Source organism: Limulus polyphemus, unplaced genomic scaffold (assembly GCF_000517525.1).
Source record: "Limulus polyphemus unplaced genomic scaffold, Limulus_polyphemus-2.1.2 Scaffold224, whole genome shotgun sequence".
In the NCBI taxonomy this organism is placed as follows: domain Eukaryota; kingdom Metazoa; phylum Arthropoda; class Merostomata; order Xiphosura; family Limulidae; genus Limulus; species Limulus polyphemus.
Window position 1 is genome coordinate 329,927 of NW_013665834.1, and position 14,588 is coordinate 344,514.

Consider the following 14,588-nt stretch of genomic DNA (forward strand, 5'->3'; position numbering starts at 1 on the left):
TGAAAATGATTCACTTATGTAAAAGTACATATGAGGTTTTGTGGAAAATCTGTATGATGGAGAAAAATGGATATCATTTTCGGATTCGGTGTACAGAAATTACTGTAGAACATGTACAAATTTCAAGACAATAAAACCATCGCAGGCCTGTGTAATCTATTGCTTAACAACAAACAATCACATAATTTTGAAAACTGAACTAATAAGCATCTTAATACTAGAAATAAACACCCTTATAACACCAAAATGTTATTTTATTTAATTAGACACTCAACGTTTCGCTTTACACTAAAACACAAACCGAAACTGACAGAACAAACATTTTGGTGTTATGAGGTCGTTTATTTCCTGTATTAATATATCTTCTATACACCAAGATGTACTACAGAAATTATATAATAAGTGTCTTGTTGAATGATATAATCTATGCAGCCTAGAAATGATTATAAATATATTAAAAAAGTTGCCTTGAGCCCATTAAAAACAGCCATTTTGAGAACTTTCAAGGATGATGAACATTGATCGATAAAGAAAAAATAAAATTAAAATAGATAATTTTTTTGCATCAGAAACGAACAATTATCAGTGAGTACGGATATTTTAATATTCAAAGTTTCATTTATACATATTCGTCAGAGCAGTGCTGAATCTCTGAGTTGACAATAACAAAGGAATTTTGAATATTAAAATATACTCACAAATATTTTTGTCGTTTTTAATATATATATATATGATTTTGATACTCCAGCGTGTACTATCCAATCCTTATTCCAAATCAATCATTTGGTTGCATAAGGTTGCTAACACGAAAGGCAGCTGGTCACTGGACTACAATAGGTGATTTGCAGCTTTTCTTAATTTCAGATACGTGACTGATTATGGCGCTGTCAAAGCATGAGAAGGTCGAGTTAATCCTAATGTTAATCAAAACTTGTCTCGAATTACAAGGACAGTATGTGGAATACATTCTGAAACATTCGTTGAAGTGCCTATGGTTCCAGACTTTTCGAACACAACTAAAGGCTGGCTGTCAAGAAGCGTGAATTGGGTAAAAGTTCCAACATTCTGTTAGGTAATTCTGCTTCTGAGTATCAGCACCGTATGAGGTTCATTGAAAGTTGTTTATTTGTACCAGTCAAGTCTTCGTTGACTTGTAGTTAAGACGAAAAGAATATAATCGTTTGTTATGTTTCATTTTCTCATGCCCGGCATGGCCAGGTGGTTAGGGTGCTCGACTCGCAATCTGCGGGTTCGAATCCCCGTCCCACCAAACATGCTCGCCCTTTCAGCCGTGGGGGCGTTATAATGTGACAGTCAATCCCACTATTCGTTGGTAAATGAGTAGCCCAAGAGTTGGCGGTGGGTGGTGATGACTTCCCTCTAGTCTTACACTGCTAAATTAGGGACGGCTAGCGCAGATAGCCCTCGTGTAGCTTTGCGCGAAATTCAGAAACAAACAGACATTTTCTCATAACTGAGAAAGTATCATAACGGAGGAAGTATCGATCACGAACTAGTATACTGATACTACGATGGGAGTCACACTCTAACTTTTTGGAAAAATCAGTCATTTATCTTTAATTCCACATTATGTCTTTTATAAAAGCGATTAAACTTATTCTCAATAAAATACTTTCCAAAGGGAAATTTCTCAATAAATATTTTGTATCAAAGATTTCTACTCTTGTCTTATTTATCTAATGTCATGAACCTTACAATATAGAAGCATAATGACTTACAAACAGACTGATCATCTTAAGTGAAGATAGTCCATTAAATCTGTTTACACCTTTTGCTCTCTGTTATTGGTAAAGATGTTCGTGACTTTCCTAGACTAAACTAACGGATGAAAAGTTGGTCAAAGCAAAAGAAATATAAACATTTCATCTTTTATTTTATATGTATTTTGATGAAAAAAGGTAGTAGGCACTTTTAACTATAACTTTGAACTTAATATCTACAGAAGGGCTAGCTGGATCTTGCTAGTAACATAGTGGAATTAGTGTTTTCCATTCAGTTGCATTTCATAAAGATCTATCCAAGGTAGAAAACACTTTTTTACAAAATAAAAACATTTGGTGTAAACTTTGGGTATTTTAGATTTATAAGGACTGGATTTCATCAGGCGTAAAATAAGTTAAACATCTCTAAATATCCATTAAAATGTCATGTGACAGTTGAAAACTTCAAGGATTTACTATTTTCTTAACTAGAAAAATAATTTATTTTTATACAGGCACAATCAAGAACATTTTTCCCCAAAATGTTTCATGCAAGTGCGATTCACTTAGTTAGCATTCTTGTCAACAGAGGATAAATATTCGTGAACTTTAATTATCACCTAAGGCTAAAGTTACATACCGCAGTGATAATCCAAGTGAGATTGTGTTCGCTTGGCTAGGCTTTTGCATCGCCTCTCTCTCTTGGGAATTGGGTCATATCCAACTGAAGGGGTGTTGAACAAGTTTGTACGAGGTGGGTGTTAATCTCCTCTTGAATGTGTGTGTAATAAGAAAGATCACTGATGCAGGTAATCTAGGATTACATGATACCACACTAGGACTTTGCTGTGGTTTTACTTAAAAGTGTAGTGTAGACAAAACTATTTCTGTCTTTACGGAGAGAAGAAGTCTTTTTCTTCTGGCTCCAGCTTGCCAGAGGTTATTTAACTCAAAGTTTTTAGAAGTTATACAGTCAATACCGTAAGACTAAAACACTTTTTGTGATTAATGCTTAATTAAACATTCATTTTCTATCTGACTTCGGTTTATTCTTTTGCAAACAAATCTTTTCAATTTTGTTACTGTTGTTTTGTTAACGAAAAACTAACAATGGGCTATTTGTGATCTGTTTATCGTGAGAAATCGAACCTCGGATTTTAGCGTCGTAAGTCCGTAAAATTATGGCTGATTCACAAGGGGGGGGGGACAAATCCTTTTGATCTCCTCGTACTACGATATTTAATACTTACTTGTTGGTCACAGTTTTACTTACTAACACTAGCTGTGTAATTTTACGACAAAAAGTCTTGGAATTATTTTCTGGTAGATCTCGCGCTTCTCTCTCTGGCAAACAAAGTTGATATAGTATTACCCTCTACAGTTGAAAAACTCATATCATACAAGCCCCTGACAAGCAACCATAATACGACCTTCTGATAAACGTTTTATTATAAATTTTCCCATGGATCACAGAATATAACTTTTCCAACAGCGATGATACCGCAGCAAACAAGTTTTTGTTTGTTTTTTTCAGTTTTTTTCGGAAATCTGATTGATGGCTAATTTCAAGTTCAAACTAAACATGAACCTTAGAGAAAAACAAAATTAACTCAAAAGGAATCTGCGACTCCGACATCTCTCTGACAACAAGCTCATGCTCCGAAACAATCAATAACTTGCACCAGCTTGTGGTCCTGTTGTTTATTGCCCATAACTATCAGAAATACGCTCTCTTATCCAACTATCTGTTCAGTAGCGCTTTACAAACACGGTCATCAACTAAACATGACTCGTTCTTCAGTCACTGCTATATTTCTTTCTCACATCGGCCTAGTAAATTCATTTACTAATAAATCACCGTGCCAACACTGCTCTCCACTTTCAGTGCTTAGGACCAGAGACACTAAAGTAGGCCGACTCCAGCAACTACAGCTGTTTCCACCCAGGGGTGATTTGTGGGACGGAATTTCAAGACGCTGTAACATTTGTGTTAGTTATTTCAATACGGCGATCACATCCTGATTCCAGTGCTACACAAGTCAGGTACGATTACTTAAGCAGCCAAGCCAACTAGAGTCATTGACAAATCTCATGTCTTGACGTAAATACCAGTAGTGTTTAGTTGTTTATTGGTAAGATGGAAGTTAACCGATAAAACTGCTCTGATATTATATGCAGATGTTCAAAGACTTGCGGCCAAAAAACCTGCAGGACACACTGTGTGTTTATTAACAGGAATGATAATTTAGCGATTTTCCACCTTCAATGGCTCAGACTGTGGTAATCTAAACTACCACATATTTTCAGTGGATGTACGCTACTGGACTCTTACTTCACATACCAAATTTCAAGGCAATCTATTAAGAAATACCTGAGATATAACATCTCCAATTTTGATTGCATTTCTTCGTATTTTTTTCTTTTTATTCGCACCAAAAGTACGGAAACTATATTTGATAGAAAAACATACGTAACTTTTATGGATTTTTTTTTTTCAAATTTGATACACTGATAGATTTTTACAACCTACAATTAGGAGTCTCATTTGGTATAAGTATAAGCCAAATATTAAAAATTATTCAACAAAAACCGCTCCCATTTTACTAAAATTTTTGCGCAGGCGTGCGCAAAAATTCACGTGAGCTATCGGTCTGAAAATTTTACTACAGCTTCACCTAAGGATAAAAGTGGACCGTTTTTAGTTTTTTAAAGACGGCTGATTTAGAGAAGTGAGGATCGCGGGTTCGAATCTCCGTCCCATCAAACATGCTCGCTCTTTCAGCCGTGGGGTGTTATTATGTGACGTTGGTAAAAAAATATCCCAAGAGTTGGCGGTGGGTGGTGATGACTAGCTGCATTCCCTCTAGTCTTTCAATGCTAAATAAGGGAAAATTTAGAGCAGCAAAACTATAAGGTGAAAGGACGTGCAGATACACAAGTATTGGTTAGGCCAAGCAAACTAGATTAACACTTTCTAGCTCAAGTTTTCAAAAGAATCACATGGATGGACAGTTTTTATTGATTATCCATTGCCAACTTTTCAGCACAAATTTACTAAAATTTATGAAATTATTCTAATTAAAGAGAGTTTAGCGTCACATGATATTACTTTAAGAAATTAACATAAATAATGATGCTTGATATGGCTGTACCGATTGCATTGGGGTGGTGACAAGAAACTGCAAATTTAAATTCCATGGCGTTATAACGGAATCTATTTTGTTTTACCCATCATCATGCCCCAAGTTGAACAAAAAGCATGGCCTGGCCAACTAATGAATGATTATTTACTGCAAAACTCTTATCAATGCTGTAAGTGTAGCTACCAGTTTGGCAGCCAATATTGATTTCATTCCTTCAAGTCGCACACTGAATCCTTTTTTGGCCGCACCGTTTTTTTCTCACACCTACGGTGTTTTTGATTACATAGAAATAACCTTACCAGACGTCTTTCGAATTTCTTTAGACAATTCACAAAGAAGATCTTGCGAGGTTTCCTGGTGTTATCTTCATACAACACAATTATTGCTGGGTGTCTTCCGAATTAACTAGGTACGTAAACAGTGTTTCGCGAGGTTTTTGTATAGAGTTATTAGAATCTACAATTAAGTAACAGACTGAGATTGTTTTTTTTCATGATTTACCAGAAACTTCAAACTGAGACTATCATATTTGACCGATTTCTTACCAATGACAGAAATAATTATCTATAATATTTACCAAAGTACCAAACTGAGCTTAGAGTCTTAAGTATTTTCCGATTTATATTAGCTATGTATAGCTATGATACTCTTGTCGACATGAAAATAAAAAAAACAATAATAAAAGGTATATGTTTAATTTCAGGAAGTTTACTATATGTGAGTCTCTTTGATGATTTTATTTCAAAATCCATTTACTAATTGTGTAACAGCTATTAACATTAATGGTCTGTGGTGGCTCAGCGGTAAGTACGAGGGCTTATAATACTAAAATTGAGTTTAGATACCCACGATGGACAGAGCACAGATAACCCAACAAACAGGCTAACTAATATTAACGGCAAATTAGAAAAACAACAAAGCATTTTACTTACCTAGTCCAGAGTAACCGTAGGAGAACACACAACCATCTGTACCGTTGACAACAGCAGGAAGAATATCCATTAAAACTGTAGCACAAATGTCTGACTAAAGCAAGAACAAAATACTTAATTATATAATTATTTTTAAACAGTCTTTTCTTTATATATGGGAAGATGGTATCTGAGCAAATTGTTATTTCCTTAACTGTTATTTATTTCCTGGTGTTAACAGTTCCTTTTTTTAAAGTAAAAACCAGATTTTTATTAGCCATATCAATGAATTTATTTCCTAAAATGGAAGCATTTCAAAGTTTTAAGAAACTTTTTATTTAGATAATAAAACTGAAAAACTTTCGTATAAATATTTCAAGAAAAAGAAGTATCGTCGATGATAAATAATTCATTATTTTCTCGTTTTTTTACTAATACTTTGCAATATTGTTTCAAGGAATATAAAAGTTTTCATGATATTAATTTCAAAAAAAATCCACTTCCTATTTTTAACTATTTTTAATAAATGCGTTCCGGAAAGTGCCTATAGTTAGAGTATGGGAAACAATACAAAACACAATCACGATTTGTTAAGGTAGGTATTTTTCAATAACAATTATAAAAACCTAATGTTGTGCAGTCTAGTTGTGAAATATTCTATAGAAACAACTTAAAGGTATTTGTCAGGAAGAACTGAATCCTGAAAAACTTGTTTCTGAAATTCGATAAATATGTTTTCATTTTTCATTCTCTAGGATCTTAATATTGTAAGCATAAAGTTAAAAGTTCTGCCTGTTTTAATGCACTGATTTTTAGCAGGGACATATATAAACACGTTCTCCTTATTTACCCGCTAATCTAATGAAGTTTCATAAACTAACAATATTTATTCTCCATACCTGGTTATCTTCAGGAGTAAACACAGCATCAAAAGCAAACATCTTGGGCGTGTTAATTCCAGCTTGATGGGTGATAGAGGCAGGAATTGCACTCTGTGTTGAGAAAGTAGGAGGATCGTAAACAGTAACTTGTTTCTTTCTAGTGTTAACTGTTATACAGCTCGTGGCATCACACGATTGGCTAATTCGTAACATAACCTTCACCTAAAGAAAATAAAGATGATAAGTGACGTTTTCTCTACAAAATATTACTGTCAGAACATATAAAATGATGGACTCTATTTAATTAGAGAGGATATTGCTTGTTCATTTATTGAGATAACTCCTTCTTTATAGGGCAATCTGCACTATATGCCAGATCTATCAATAGTTATCCTTCTTTATAGGGCAATCTGCACTATATGCCAGATCTATCAAGTTTTCTTCTTCTCTTTAGGGCAGTCTGCACTATATACCAGATCTATCAAAATTTCTCCTTCTTTATAGGGCAATCTGCACTATATACCAGATCTATCAAAATTTATTCTTCTTTATAGGGCAATCTGCACTATATGCCAGATCTATCGAGATTTCTCCTTCTTTATAGGGCAGTCTGCACTATATGCCAGATCTATCAAGATTTCTCCTTCTTTATAGGGCAGTCTGCACTATATGCCAGATCTATCGAGATTTCTCCTTCTTTATAGGGCAGTCTGCACTATATGCCAGATCTATCAAGATTTCTCCTTCTCTATAGGGCAGTCTGCACTATATACCAGATCTATCAAAATTTCTCCTTCTTTATAGGGCAGTCTGCACTATATGCCAGATCTATCAATATTTATTCTTCTTTATAGGGCAATCTGCACTATATGCCAGATCTATCGAGATTTCTCCTTCTTTATAGGGCAATCTGCACTATATGCCAGATCTATCAAGATTTCTCCTTCTTTATTCTTAGATTAGAGACATGGTGACAAGGTTAAGTATTGCTGTGATATCATCAGGTGCAGTAATTAAATTTACTGGTAAGAAAAGTAACTGCAGATAACAGAAGGAAATGCAGAAAATGTTAGGTGAAATTTGGAACCGAACACAATGTAAACAAAGTGAAAACGGATCTTTATTTAATGCAAATATAATCAAAATAAGTTGAATACACATTACTCCTCCCTTGCATGGAACTTAACACTAGAATATTTGGTTATAGCTTAGTTAATATTTAGACTCTAATGTCTCCACTACCTACTTTTCTTCTTTAAAACCTTTGTCTTCATGACTGGTGTCTTTTCTGTGGGTGGAGTTGCTACTCCAGCTTTGCAGTTGGCAGGCTGGGCACAACCTTCATGTTGGGGAGAACATAGTCCATTATGTAAAGTCTGAAGTATCTCCTACCTGAGATGTATGGAGACCATTTACTGCATCTAAGGTTGAAAATGCCTTTATGGCTTACAACAATGATACAGCACATCTTCTTTCACCCATAGCTGCTCGTACAATTGTCACAAGTTTCAAGTGTTTGAACTTTGTTTCTTATTGTGACAGTCGAACCTCATTTTGCTGCATAACAAGATCGTTAAAGCTAGCTTTGAGTTCTTAATCTGTTCTTCTCTGAGTTCCTGAGTCCATTCACTAGTGGACCCACTCACTGAATGATTTGACGTCACAGTTGATATAATAACTCCTACACAGTGTCGAGAATCAAGATTTTTTGTAATTAGACAAGCTCTTACAGTTTTATAAGATGAGCCAAAGTCAAATTCGTGTTATTGGCTTGACCAATGATGTACAAAACAGTAGCACCCTTACAACATTGTGATACAGCCTGTAATCACCTCTTCAGAAGTTTATAAGCCATTTCAATGGCACATTCTCAGCATGAATGATAATGTTTGTAAAACATTACAAGAGAAAACAATTCCTTCTTGTTATGCAGTGTCTTGGTTCAGGGCAGTCAGTTTATGATTAGCATCCACGATTACACATTATACTCTTTCTTGCATCTGTAACAATATTGTTTTAATTCCGCTATCGCTGGCATCAGTAACCAGCAGGAATGGACAAGGGAATCTAGAATATTGCAACGTCAGAGCTTCTACAAAAATACACTTTATCGAGAGAAACACATGATCACAATCTTTAGTTTACCAGAAACGAGTTTCAGTTTTAGTGCAGCAACCTTAGAAACATTGGCAACCAATCATTGATAATATAATACAAAACCTTAGGAAACTGTGGATCATTTGTTTATTTATAAGTAAGGCCAGTTTCTGACTGCTGTGGTCCTCATAGGGTCAGTGACAAAGGTAACCACCAATTATCCACATTTCTTTGTTAAAGCTATAAGAAGTACACCTGTACTTGCATATGATGCAAACATTTTGGATATATTCAATGGACTAAAGAAGGTTTATTTGTTTAAAATAAAGAAAACAAAAAGCAGTTATGAGTCACATACTACACTGCCAACATGACTTGGTCCTGATAGAAAGATATGATAACACAGTGTTTCACTGCGTATGATTTCTGGAAAAGCAAAAGCTGCGAGACGAATGCACAGCATATGTTTACTGAGGTTTGACTTTCAAAATGACTCTTTGTTTGTTTGTTTTTGGAATATTACTTAGAGCTATCTGCATTATTCGTCAATAATTTGGAAGTGATAGACTAGAGGGAAGGCAGCTAGTCGACAGCGCCTACCACCAACTCTTAGGCTACTCTTTTACCAACGAAAAATGGATTGACCTTCACATTATAACGCCTTCACATGTAATAGAGTGTGCTTTTGATGAAGAGATTCGAAATCGAAACCAATTAACAAAATGCAGATCAACAAAATACCATATTTTTAATTGTATCGTAAGGCATTTCATGCTGAATGTTCTCTATTATAAATTTGACAAATATGCCAAATTTTGTGTTTTATTATATTAAATTCATAGATAACTATTTTTTTATGTGAAGTCAATTCATTATTATATTCTCCAATTTAAAGATGGCACAAGTAAGATAAATGTTTTTAAAGTAAGACAATCTGAGGTTATTAAAATATAATGTTTATTACTTTTCCTTCGACTTTCACAAATGAAAGTGAAACAAAATAGTTGGAATCGAGAGGTCTCTGTTTTATTTAAAGCCTACACCAATTATGAAATCCTAAAGTAATCTAATAAATAAGTAATCTATTTTCCTCTTTCTGTTTTTCATTTTTGTTTAAAAGTGGATTTTTATTTTTGTTTATCGTGGGCAGTCTTAAGCTGTATAATTTCTTCTACTTCACATACTTTCGTTTTTTTTATTTTTGTAAAAACGTAACCCAAGCATGGCCAAGTGCTAAGTGTATTGGTTGGTGACCCAAGGGTCTCGAGTTCGAGACATGGTGCTATCTAATATGCTTTGCACTTCCAGCAATAGATTACCAGAGTGAGTCAATACTGCCATTTATTTAAGATTCCACAAGCTGATGACTGGTCACCTTCTCTCTAGCTCACAGTTGAAAACTATTGAATCGACTTATAGGAATCTCTGACATGGCCATTTAACTCGTTATGGGCATAAGGTGTCGTTTAGCTAAACAACATCAACAAAAAAAAAACGTAAAATGAAAAACGTCAAAGCAGTATTTTGCGATTTGTAAACTGAGAATATGAATTATGAAAAATTATATTGCTTGAGCGTGTGTTTAGTTTCCGAATGCTCTGTTGCCTGAATAAGTTTTTTAATGAGTGACTCAATTGTCGTTTCTTTTAAAGTTTGAGATTAATCTAAAACTGCAAAGAAATGCCTTCTATTAAACTATTAAATTGTTCCTTAAAATCATATTCTTTCGAGAATAACTTTTCAATAACTCACAAACTGTTGTGCCTGTCTTATAAGAGGTCGTAATTCAGAGATTGTTCTTTTCAAGTAATGAAGATTATTGTTTTGTACACTATTTGCAATGTTCGGCTAATTTTGCAAATATTTACACAGTCTAATGTGTTTGATAATAAAAAAGTAAATAAAAACGGAATGTTATACACTTTTGATTACTTGAATTAACAAGTTCGTGGTTGAATTATTAACGTACAGTGGCATTAATCAGAAGAAAAAAATATATTAAACCAACTTTTTTTAATCTTTTATATTGGGCCGGCATGATTAGTGATTAGCGTGCTTGGACCATGAATCTGATATTTCATGACGTAGCCCAATTGCTATAAACATTCACTTCACGATTTGGGTCTGTAGTTACACTATAGGAGTCAGACAAATCCCATTATTTCGTCAGAGAAGAGTAGCTGAAGGGTCTTCAGTGGGTCGACTTTTTCATCCAAAATTATAGATGGTTATGCGCATATAACCTTTTGTGTAGCTTTGCTAAAAAACCCAACAAAAAACAAAAACGAACTGAAACAAAGAAGCACATTAGTTATATTTTGAATTATTGGACGTAATGCTTTAATTTCATGGTGTGCATATATGTATATAAATAGTTAAATTTAGTTTCTATATAACATAAAAAGCAGATGTGGAGTAGCTTACAACAAATTGATTACATTGATTACAGTTTGGGCATAAAAACGTTTACAGATAAAGCCAAAATTAAAATTGGCTTTATCGATAGGCACATTAATACATTTCTTCTGTATTTTATGGATTTTAGTTTTCAACTTAAAAAAATCTTAGATCTACTGGATATTAATTTAAATTAATTAAAGCTAATTGATCTTTCATTTTGTTAATCAAATGATAAAAAACTAATTTCCATCTTGAAAACTAATTTGGAGGATAATGTATGGTATAATTAAGTTTTGGAAAAATAATCCATGTTTTTTTTATAGAATTTATAATGTCCATTTTTCACATTTTGTAGCTATTCTGTAATTAGCACATGTTGGTCCCCCCACTCTCTCAACCCAGTGGACAAGCGTCAAGTCTTAAGACTTATAACACTAATAACTGGGTTCTATGCCCGTGATGGGCACAATATTGTGTAGTTTTGTGTTTAACAAGTAAATTCTGAAACATTAGAATTTCATATTTAAAACTAGTAATAGGTTTTAAATATTTTAAAGGAAAAATAATTAGTATTATAGAACCATGCAACATTTTAGAAATTTGCAAATCATTAAAAATTTTATGTTTAGGTTTAATTTTTTGATTATATATAATTTACTTTAAGCTCAAATTTTGCAGTATCAAAAATTAAATGTTTAGCATAACTATTTTGAAAATTCAATATATATAACATCGTATAATAGTACCATAACCTCTTGGTTTTTATGTCCAAACATCATATTGGGGTTTGGAATGCTAACTTCAGGGATGGTTTTGCCGTCTCCCCCAATGATATACAGTAGTCTAATTATTTTTCTGAATATATATATATATATATTTAAATGTAACGAAAAAACAGCTGTCTTCACACTCCTGGCTGCAGACAGGAAAAGATGGTAAGGATATGGACGTTGTGGACTTGAGTACCCACATCTGTTCCATTTTTTATATAGAAAACTCAATTTTAAGTATATATATATTTCATCTAAGATTTGGATATGCTGTGTTCACGCTTCCTTTTTGTGTATATTTGTTATGATTTTTTTACTGATTTACATACGTAAATTGTAATATTAATTGTAATATTACGTAGAAAATGAAAGAAAATATAAACAACACAGTTATAAAACAGACATGTACCACCTGGTCACACACCATAAGGTAGGTAGTTATGCAATGTACCTTGGTTTTTGAGGTACTGGCGGAAACAAGACCCAAATTGCGTTGGAGGTACACCCTCTATCCAGTTTAACCTCAGTTTCGCAGGCCTCACACTCTGAATAATAATAATAATAATTTTTGACTGCTGGTCCAGTGCAATGTGGAAATTTCTATTGTACAATTTGTTATAATATCGTGTTAAATCACAGATTGCAACTTAAATGTACCTTTTATGCCAGACTTCAGTCGGTTCTGTACTTTGAAAAATAAATAAACAAAGACAGAACAAAGCATATTAATATTCCACTTTCTTTCCGACCCAATCAGGGCCCTAGTGCAATATTTCACAATTCTTGACAAGATGTGTCAGTAATCACAATGTAAAGTTTTACCGAATCTCGGATTGCTGTTCATTTCTAGAAGAGAAAGTTTGGCGTCCAATGTGGAGAAGTTGAATGAAACAAAATTTTGTGACGTGTCAAAACCTCTAGGTATTTGACAAATTCAGTGCTAGTGCTAAGAGTGAAGGAAAGTAATGGAAACAACCTGTGATTAACAGTGACAGAAATAACAAAATTAATTCCAATTGAATTTCGGAGATAGTGGCTAGGTAAAGATAATCCAGAGAGTATCTATCACACATAAAATCGTTAGAAATGGTATATTGAACCAGGTTGGTTTAAACGTTAGAAGGAGGAAGAGGTAATTTTGATGAAAGAAACAAAAGTTTCATCAGAAAGAGATGAAGGACGAGGGAAGCAGAGTCGGATGTTTCTTATTGTTGGATTATCGAGCGAGGCTGTAATTTGAATGAAGTTGCAAATTCTGAGAAATTAACAGGTTATATAAGTTTGTAGGAGATACTGTTAATGTCCTGAAAGTTTTGAAGAAATAAAATGAAATAAAAGAGGTAGATAAAGAAAGTTTAGAGGAAGAAAAAATATTTCAGTTCAAAGATGTGTTGAAAACGTTGACGGAATTTCAAAATGTAAAGAATATGGGTTCTTAAGAAGCAGGGAAAGACTGTGTGTTTTTCTTATAGCAAAGTCACATCGAGCTATTTGCTATGTCCACCGAGTGGGATCAAACCTCTGATTGTAGCGTTGTAAATCCGTAGACTTACCGCCGTCCCATCGGGGGGATGCAGAGAAAGAATATTTAATAGTCAACAAACGTCCTGCCTTCTTGAATCTTGATTATGTGGTAATGTCATTCGTTGTTAAAGTCTGCTATGATAAGGTGGAATATAACGGTATTAAGAATACATTAGCCGAAATAAGGTATAGAAACTGAATTACGAAAGGAGAATAACTTAGTTGATGTGTGTAACAGGCTCGAGAGGAATACATATGGACGCTGTCGCTATCCCTTACCTGAGCTTAGAATAATTGGATGTCCTCCCATTTATTTACGTTGGTGTGGATTTTTCTAGATCGTTAAATTAAGGGCAGTGAGGGTAAAAATGGAATAAATAACGTGTAGTTAGCTTATATGTATATTGTTTGACAATAACAGTGTAATTGGATTTTGTACATGACATAACTACATGGGCATTTCTTAAGAAATTTCAAGAAATATATGATCAGAAACCTAAGGTTTTTTCCAATAAAAGGCAAACATGGAAATCTGCGTCTAAGAAATTAATGGCTCTGTTTAACACTACAAGATGAACTGTTGCTTCTCTATGAATTTGGTAAATTAATTTGGAGAAGGCTGTCAAACAAAGTTTGAGAAAGGTGTTGGAAACTGGTAATTTGTTGTAAAAGGAACTTCTTACAATGGCTGTTGAAGTGAAATTCATTTGAAATCGAGGTCTCTATGGAAGAAGGTTACTCTCCCTACTATATGGAAATTATTCGGTTTTTGACATAAGAGTAGCATCAGTGAATTTAAATAAGCGAATGCTTTACCTTCGTACAGCATTGAATCGTTTGTAAACGAGTGAAAAATAAATATTTTCTTTACTTAAGAGATTTGCAAAATTAAAGAGTTGGACTGAGAACAATCGCTGATGGGGATGAAGTTGCAATACAAAATGACAATCTACTACGCATACGCTGTAAAGTTCATGAACATATTTATAGGGGAGTCATAATAGTACTGGAAGAGCACTTGTTAGATTCTTAGAGATATCTTCTCCTAAGTTGTTTCCTTTGGAGTTAAATGGTGAATATTATCAGAGTAAATATTCAAATTCAGCGTAAAATATACAATGACGACAAGAAGACCAAGAAT

General features: G+C 33.8%; 1 protein-coding gene across 1 annotated transcript in view; it reads right to left on the reverse strand.

The window, feature by feature from the left end:
* The window catches only part of LOC111085071 (kinesin-like protein KIF26B), a 136,997-nt gene that overhangs the window by 8,048 nt on the left and 114,361 nt on the right, over positions 1–14,588 (reverse strand). The window contains exons 6-7 of the mRNA XM_022382165.1: positions 6,675–6,878; positions 5,797–5,890 (exon numbers count right to left, since the gene is read on the reverse strand). Coding sequence (XP_022237873.1) covers positions 5,797–5,890; positions 6,675–6,878 — 298 coding nt within the window. The remainder of the gene's footprint in view (positions 1–5,796; positions 5,891–6,674; positions 6,879–14,588) is intronic.